The 9,332-nt window shown below is 48.6% G+C and overlaps 1 protein-coding gene across 1 annotated transcript in view; it reads left to right on the forward strand.

Annotated features, from left to right (window-relative positions):
- LOC146192212 (uncharacterized) overlaps nucleotides 1–8,427 on the forward strand; it is a 78,539-nt gene extending 70,112 nt beyond the window's left edge. Inside the window, exon 3 of the mRNA XM_084600429.1 lies at nucleotides 7,211–8,427. Within this exon, the coding sequence (XP_084456555.1) occupies nucleotides 7,211–8,427 (1,217 nt within the window). The remainder of the gene's footprint in view (nucleotides 1–7,210) is intronic.
- Nucleotides 8,428–9,332: the final 905 nt, after the last annotated feature.

Consider the following 9,332-nt stretch of genomic DNA (forward strand, 5'->3'; position numbering starts at 1 on the left):
TTTCAGCCCCGCCAGCCTGTTAACTCGCCGTAGGGGCATCGTCTGCGAGAGGGGAACTGTCACGTGATAAGTATCGCACGAGGAATGAAGAAGAAAGGGCTGAAAAGAAGCCGAAGCTGGTGAGCCTCATGGACTCCTGACTCCTCCAACTGAAAACAAAAGGCTTCTTACGTACTCAGTATATATATATATATATATATATATATATATATATATATATATATATATATATATATATATATATATATATATATATTGTAAAGAAGAAGCTCCGATTAAGCGGACAGATAGCCGAGAAAGAGCAAGAGGAAGTGCTTTTGCGGACCAGCTGACTCTGAGTTAAGCCACCACCGCTCCGGTACTGCTCGGTGGCCGCTACCCATACCTGGCTTACCGCTTAACACTTGGTGGAGGTCGCGGGATTTATCTTCCATTTCTTCGTCCTAGAGTACCGCAGCCACCGAATTCCGACCTCAATGACTAACTCCAGCACCAAGACTACCAGCCGCGCTCCCTCGGCACCTTCTAATTCATGTACCGGGGTGCTTCGACAGCGGCACCCACCGGTCTTCAGCGACATTAAGTGGGATGACATTCCGAAGTTTAACAACGTGATCTTCTACCTCACAAAAATAGCAAAGTTGTGGTTCACAAATCACGAGGCTGACATTCCAACTTAGGCCTCGTTCAAATCTCGATTTGTGGATGTCTTCGGTTGCTATGCGGTCCGCAAGCTTCGCGCCCAACACCGTCTGCGCGAGCGGGTGCAGGACACAGTTGTATGTTGGAGTCCAAGACGGACAGGCGAAACCTTCCCTAGCTACATCGAAGACGTTTTAGATTTGTGCCACCGTGTAGTGCATCGACGACTGAAGCCGAGAAGATTGGCCACATTATGATGGGCATCAACGAAGGTGTATTCAACATTCTCATGGCAAAAGAGCCCCGCGCTGTAAGTTGTCACGTTGTGTCAAAGTTACGACGACCTTCGTCGCCACGCATCGTACCTCGACAACCTGAAGCCACGATCTCGGCTATGTCTGATGCCACTGTCAGCTCCACACTTATCCACACTTCGTACGGGAAGAAGCTGCACGGCAATTATCGCTAATTCCAAACGTTCCGCATTTCAGCTCACACCTGGCACCGACCATACGCCAGGTTATTCAGGAACAATTTGCCGACGCATTTCCGCCCCCTCGACAACCTACTCTTCCTACCGCTCCACTGGTAGCTCCGCTCATTTATGCCGACGCTGTCCCGACTCCTGGACCCACTCCACTGTCATATGCTTGGGTTGCCGCGAGACCACCCCCTCATACGCCTTTTGCATCGTACGGTCCGCCGCAGCGGGCATTTTTCACTCAGCGCAGTGCGCCACGTATTCTACTCCCTTGGCGCAAACCTGACAACAGGCCCATTTGCTTTGTATGTGGTCTCCCTGGCCATGTTGCACGCCTATGCCGCCGTCGCTCGGCCCCGTACGCTTTCGATCAGAGCCCGGTTAACTACGCGCTGCCGCCGTCCCCACCCTGTGCGCCACCTCAGACCTCGTCCCACTTTAATCACTTCTCGCATGACCAGCGCTCAACCTCACAGTGTCATCGCTCGCCGTCACCGATGCGTCGTCGCTCTACCTCGCCAATGCCGGAAAAGCGCTAGACGCAGTTCCGCAGGCAAGAACTGCGCTTTCGTCGACCAGTGAAAGTCCTGCTTCGCCACCGAACAATTTAATATTACTTACCAGTGAAAATATTTGTACTCGTGTGTTTGAGATACTGGCGCTGCTGTGTCGGTTATTGACGTTAGACTGTGCCGCTTGCTACGAAACGTTGTTCTGCCGTATTCTGGGGTTTCTTTGCGCACCGCCACTCCTCAGCACATCGAACCACTCGATACCTACACGGTTCAAGTCACCACTAAGGACGTTCTCTAGGTCCTCATTTTTATTGTTCTCTGTGAATGCTCCCATGGCATTATTTAAGTGGGACTTCTTGGGTCGCAATCGCGCCGTAATTAATTGCGCTCGTGCCAAAGTAGAGCTTTCCCGGCCGTGTACTGCACCGGCCGCCGCTAACGTTCTTGGGGAAGCCAAATGCCCCGTTGCGGGTGCTACTGATATCCCGCCTTCATCTGCTGCGATTGTGCCTATAAACTGTCCTCTCTTCAAGACTGTACAGTGCTCTTTACCCCATCTTCTCTTTTCGTCTCGCGACATGTCTTCCCCTCCCATGCGCTGTCCTTAGTGTACGATGCGGCCGCACCGAACTAGCCACAACACACAATGGGCACCATGAGTTTCAACATGAGTCAGCGGGGTGGTCGTGGTAGGGCTTCATCTGGCTAATGTGTACAATCCCTATTGCAAAAATCAGCCTCTCCAGTGCGAAACCAGTAAGATTTTCGCGCTGGTTTTGCACTGGATTTTCTGGGCACGCTGGAGGTCTGCGATATTCACTGGAGCAGTAACGGGAAGACACTGGCTGCACTGGTGCGATGGGAGAAAAACGCTGGGATTAGCCTTTTGACGCTGGGTGTGTCGCTGGCACACTGGGAGATGCACTGGGAGAAGCGCTGTATGTGCGCTGGGGCCGCACTGGTCCCAGTGTTCCAGTATAGCCGGTGCGGCCTGCGGCGTCAGCCGGAGTAGCATCCCTCAGGGGCGAACAGGGCAACAGCGTACTCGCAATCGACCATCGGGGCGCATATGAAAAATATGGTTCAAGCAAGCGCTTTTTGCTGCGAAGTCGTTGCGCATTTGTAAGAAAACAAAGGCAGTATCTTTTTTCTAGAGTTTTCATGTTTCGATAGGTCGTTTCGAGCGTTTCGAGATAGACCACGACCGCCGCGCCTCTATCTCATGACACACTGACGAGTAACTCACAACTAAAGCTGGAATTCAATAATATGGGCTCACATGCATAACCAACTTAAGAGCTGATCTTAAGGGCACTCTAACACAATGATTACTGCCAAAATGTTCAATGCGGGCTCAATCGCAGGCGAGCGTAGCCTGCACCACGACCCCAGTATAAACAGCAGAAAGTAAAACTAAAACGCGGAAGAGAGTAGTTTACCGAGCGATGGGCCCATGAGAGAAAAAACAACAACATACAGCCCTCATAATGCATAATATTTGGCGTGTTTCTCAAGCTTTTGCTCTCGTTACTCTGCGTATGAAGCAGCCGAGCCCTCGGTTATCGCAACGCTTCCCGAAATGTTTACATACAAATAAGGTTTAGTTACACGCAACACAGGGTCATCGCTTCGGCGCGTGCCGGTATTGAAGCTTGGTCGCACTTTTTTCCTTGAAAGTTTGTACTAAAGCTCCGTGTTAAGCGAAAATTACGCCCACGGTCGCAGAGCACCATCGAAGAGCCGGCGTTGGTAAATTTGCCAGCGATGTCAAACTCCACATGTTAAAATGATTCCAGTGCACACAATAGCGTGCATAGGCACCCAGAACATAAGGCGCAAGTCGTGAGAGCAGATAGCAAGCTCCAATGATCAAGAAGTTGTAATTGTTAGAGCGGTAGCAATGGGCCTGTAGACTGCGAAACATGAAGTCCCAACTTTATAAATGCGGGTAATGACATAAAATGCAAAAATGTTTAAAAGATATCCACTTCTCGGCGTGGCCGAGCGCATCGGCCATTGGCCGAGGTCTTTCGACTCCTCAGGACACTACCGAAACGTACAAAGTTGTCCTTCCACACCTGCCCACCGGTAATGTTGTCCTTAATACCGTTTTTCTGCATGCCGACCTTAAAGGTCGCCCGTACCGAGCACCTGACTTTCGAGACGCACTTGCACAGATTTTGGACCTCTGGGAAATTTTGTGCATTGGTCAATACCAAATGAGCCCTGTCTGGATGGTTACCTGCGAGAGTAGTTCTTCAAAGCAGAAGCTAATAATTAAAGCAGAGTTCCCTGTGAAAGGACTTCGGTGCATGGTATTCGACCCGGATACAAAGAATGTCAAGGTTAAGCTCCTTTGGCTTCCCCGCTATATGGAGCACCGGAGGATTGTACAAGCTTTTGAGCCTTATGGAACGATTCAATCTGTGGAGCGGGAAAAGTGGCGGTGCCCAGGGATGGAGCACATGGAAACGGCGAACCGAGAAATCTCCCTCACGCTCAAGGACGGAGTGTCAGCAAGTACAGTTCCTCAGACTCTTTATGTTTATGGGGTGCAGGCATTAGTGCTTATACCAGGGAGACCTCCACTGTGTCTTCGATGCAGTCGGGTAGGTCATGTACAGCGTCAGTGCCGAACGCCTCGATGCACCCAGTGCCGGCGCTTTGGCCATACTGTGGAGAACTGTGTATTAAGTTATGCCGATAGACTGCGTCAAGGCCAGTGGTCACGAGAAGATGACGTGGCGTCCGAACATATCATGGATGTGTCAGAGGTTGTTGATGTAACTGGTGAGTTAGGTCGTGAACCTCAAGTTGATGGGGACCAGAAGCCTTCTGCACCTCACATCAACTCAGAAGAATCTGCAGTGACTGGCCATCAAGAACTAGCATCTCCAGAGCCAAAACCGCCGGACCCGGGCCCGCCTGTGAGTGCCACTCAGAGTGCTGCGCTTGCTGCCCAAGAACCACCTGTCATTGAAGGACGTCTGGATATGCCTCCTGTGGAGTCAATGGAGAAGATACTGCTAGTGGATGCTCGCCTATCTTCCTTCGTCATTGATTCTCCTTCGTCGTTGGAGGGTAACAGTGACCCGTCTGTGGCGCCGATCTCTGGTGCGTCCAGTTCTCTGTCGGCTGTCAGTGTGGCAGCGAGCGATGTGCTCCAATCAGGTTCGTGCGCCGAAGCCTTGAGTGTCTCAGAGGAGGACGTGGACAACACAGTGCCTTTGAAGCGTCCCGCAAATGATGAGGTGTGTATCGATGATGCTGGCCAGAAGGCACACTGTGTAGAGGCCACAGGAAGGGTGACTTTAAAGAGGAGGGCGATGTCAGCCCGAAAGGCCGCCAATTTGCAGGCGGACCACCCCATTCCAGGGGATGATGTTTAAAAGGACTAGTACCAAAAATGGCTAGCGTCGCAGCATATCAAGTCGCTACCCTTAACGTCAGGGGTATGCGTAATCGTCGGAGACAGCAGCAGTTCAGACATCTGTTAAAGAAATGGAGTGTGTCTGTAGCAGCAATTCAGGAAACAAAGTTGTCCTCCGATGAAGAGACGGAAGCTGCTCTTGAGCCGTTTTTGGCGGAATATAACATTATTGCTAGCCACGCTAGAGGCTTGTCCGGAGGGTGTATGCTATTCCTGGCCAAAACACTAGAGATGACAGCCTTATTGCATAGATGACGAGGGACGACTTATATGCTGTGACCTCACAATCTCAGGTGTGCAGTGGCGAATTATTTGTGTTTGCGCCCCTGTAAAACAGCGAGACAGAAGGCATTTTTTTCTTTCATTAGTTAATCAGTTGTGCACAGATCGCAAAATTATGTTGTTGGGAGATTTTAATTGTGTTTGTAGGGATGAGGACCGATCAGCATTATGTAAAAGATATGACCCTAGTGCTGCATTACTTAACGATTTGGCTTGTGAATATAACCTTGTGGATGTGGGGCAGGAAAAAGGCGACAGTATTCATTCACTCATTTTCAGTTCTCCTCTAATGCCCGCCTTGACAGAATTTATGTTTCTGCAGACACGTTAGCAAATGTGTTTGGTTACTGGGTGCGGCCCATCTTCTTCAGTGACCATTGTATGGTGTCTCTTCAGGTAGGGAGGTACAGTCGGCAGATACTTCACCCTCGGCGGGAGCTGTGGAAGATGAATAACTGTCTGCTCTCAGATGAAATTTTTAAGCGTGCTGTACCTACTTGTTTGGAAGACATATGGTCACGCCATGATCTGTCAGTTTTTCAAAAATGGGACTTGTTTAAACAGGAAACCAAAAACTTAGCAATTCAAGCCTCTGCAAGAATCGCGTTCCTAAAGAGACACCACCGTCATGAGCTTGGGCGCACTCTAACTGAGCTACATGAGCTGGAGAGGGTTAGCCCGGGTGCCTATGTTGAAGAAATTAATTACGTAAAGGCAGAGCTTCAACAATTTGCGACGGAAAGATACAAGGGGGCCCTAATAAGATCTAGGACTGGAAGGCTTCTTGACGAGCAACCTTCACGTCGGGCCCTCAGTGATGAAAGAGAGAATGCTCTTACGAAGGAAATATTGGAAATTCAGTATGGTGATTGCACATATAGTGATGCTCCTAGTATTCTTGCTGCTTTCTATGATTATTATCGAAAGCTGTTCGGCACTTGTAAAGATCCAAATCAGGGTTTCGATTATAATTCCTTACTTGAGAACTTTCCTCGACTAGACGATGAGAAGTGTGCTGTAGTAGAGGGACCCATCACTTTGGAAGAAATTAAATCAGCCATTTCAGACCTTCAGAACCAGAAATCTCCTGGCACAGATGGTATTACTAGCGAATTTTATAAAACATTTTCCCCTTGCCTAACGCCTGTTTTGATGGAAGTATTCCAAGATTCTTATGATGTGGGTTTCCTGCCTCCCACTTTCTATTCAGGCCACACAATATTAATTCCCAAAAGCAAAGATACTAATCGGTTGAAAACTGTTGAACGATATCGTCCAATTTCCCTCTGTAATGTTGATTACAAAATTTTTGCCAAGGTCCTTTGTTCTCGTTTGCAGCTAGTTATCATGGACTTGATAGGTTCGCATCAGGTATGTGGTATCAGAGGGCGCAGTATTCACACATCCATATTGCACGTTCAATAATCGAGACAGTATCAGATGAGACAGGCCAAGTAGCTCTGATTAAAATTGACCTGGCGAAGGCGTTTGATAAAGTTCGGCACAATTTCTTGTTCGCGGTCTTGGAGAATGCAAACATTGGTGACGTTTTGCTCAAAGGCATAAGGCTGTGCTATATGAACTCGTATACAAGACTAATTGTTAATCAGGAGCTAACGAAACCAATACCACTGGAATCATCTGTTCGTCAAGGATGTCCGCTGTCTCCACTGATGTTTGGCTTATATGTGGAACCCCTCTGTCTCAGTATAATTAACAGTGCAGCCATCCGTGGTTTCTCTCTGGTTGAATGTGAAGTTAAGATTTTAGCTTACGCGGACGATATCGCCCTCTTTTGTTCTGACAAAAAGAGTGTACTTGAGGCTTTACACTTCACTGAACAGTTCTGCGATGTATCAGGCGCGGTCCTTAATTTAGATAAATCCAAAGGTTTTTGGTTGGGACACTGGGGCACTAGACCAAGCCAGTTTGGAGGCATATGCTGGGACTGTAGTCCTCTTCAGTACCTAGGGATTCCGCTGCACCAAGTTCGTAACAGCGCAGCCTACTGGGATTCACAAATCGTACCCATGCGGCGACAAACGCAGGCTTGGATGGGTAGGGAACTCTCGGTGTTTGCTAGGGCACAGGTCTGTAACATATTTTTGTTTGCAAAGCTTGCGTATGTCCTTCAAGTCCTGCATTGTGCGAGGAGGAAAGTACAAGTTATACACAGAATATTTGCAACATTTGTGTGGCGCTCTCAATGGGAGCCCATGCGGCGTGACAACTTGTTTCTTCCCTTAGAGTCTGGTGGAGTGGGCCTTGTTCACTTGTTTGTGCATCAACTTGTTTCCCGTTTTTTCTTTTTCAAATCGGCAAACCATCCGTTTCTTGTAACTGTGCTCATTAGGCGTCTTAGTCCATATTTGCCTTACTTATTCGCACCAACTGGGCAGGCTCGTGAGGGGCGTTTATGGGGATTCCTTAAGGAGGTTGCTGACACTTTCAATTTTCTCACTGTGCGTTTCTCTGTAGATTACCTGTATAGCCTCTCGAGAAAGCAGATGAGTCAGGCTCTCACTGAGTCTTTGTTCCCTACACCGTTGTATCGGCAGCCTTATCTGGGGTTTTCGGACACCACTCTTCTGAAGCGTGTTAGGCAAATGTGCATTCAGGCAGCTGCAAAAACGTTCTTTTTCAAATTACACACAGCGACGTTGCCTGTCAAGACATTTCTTCACAATAAGGAGATGTTTGTGCCCTGGTCGGTAAATTGTAGTCTCTGTAACGTGCCTGAGACAATTGATCATTGCTTTATTCTGTACCGTGATGCTATGTTCTTTTGGGACATACTGCAAAGAACTCTTAAAAAGGACATTGAAATTACGCCTTATACAATTAGATTTTTGCCTCCTGTCAAAAACTCTGTCGTGCCTTACGATCTATTTGTGTTGATGGGACTGTTCAGCCTTTGGAAAAACCGCATGATCGACAAGCATGCAGAGTCACCAAGATCGCCCAAATCCGTGTTTCGGGAGCAGTGTGCTTTGGTGAGAAGTGTATATGCTGCACGTGAAGAACCTCCAAACTGGTTGCCGTATCTAGACGCATCTGTATGTCTCCCAGACTTTTGATGTTCTGATGATTGTGCATTGTCGGGCTGGGGATATGACGGGCTCGTATTAAGCAGCCTGGTAACTTTAGACATGGACATGTTTAAGTAAGTGGAGTTGTTCCTTTTTACGGAAGTTTTTCCATGCAATAAAGAGAACAAAAAAATTCTTGGCGTGGCCGAGTGGTTAGCGTGCTGGGCTAGTGATTGATATCTGCTAGGGACTGAGTTCGAAGCGCGCTTGGTGCATTCATTTTTTAGGTTTTTTTATGTACGTAACTTGTTTCGTTACTTTTTACTTTTAAATTTTTATCACATGCCTTTTTTTTTCTCCGGGCGAACTGTGCCGCCAGTGCGGAGAGTCTCGGTATGCCGCGTCCCAGTGCGCCCAGTTTCCAGCGTCATACTGGGACCATAATCAGTTATGGCGCTGGGGAGCTGAGACCCAGTGGCACTGGTTTTTGCAATAGGGATGTTAGTGAGCATGCATCGTCTGCGGCTTCATGGGTCTTGGGTGGCGGATTCAACTTCGTACGTGACGTCACTCATGCAGCGCAAGACACCCATGGGCCGAAGTACCACCGCAGTAATTTTTCAGGCAGTCCGCGGTGACGAACGGCCACCCAAATTGAGACAGTCTGCAGCTTAACGAAGCGCCTCCCCTGGTTGTTGTAGCAGTCAGTGTATAGCTGCTTTTGTAGATGTATGCCTTGTCTTGTCAGTTGCCGCGCCACGTCCACACGCTAAGCAAAATTAGCGACATCCAGCTCAGGGTCACGTTCACAGAGGGGTATACGGGTAGCATAGTGTCCAGGAGAGTAGTTACACGACGGCCGAAGACAAGCTCGAAGGGGTTGAGCCGCGTCGTCTGTCGAGGTGCCGTATGATATGCGAGCATGGCTTATGGGGGATTTGGATTCAAGGTCT

The sequence above is a fragment of the Amblyomma maculatum genome, chromosome 4 (genome assembly GCF_055883805.1).
Source record: "Amblyomma maculatum isolate TAMU_Amacu chromosome 4, ASM5588380v1, whole genome shotgun sequence".
NCBI classification, from domain to species: domain Eukaryota; kingdom Metazoa; phylum Arthropoda; class Arachnida; order Ixodida; family Ixodidae; genus Amblyomma; species Amblyomma maculatum.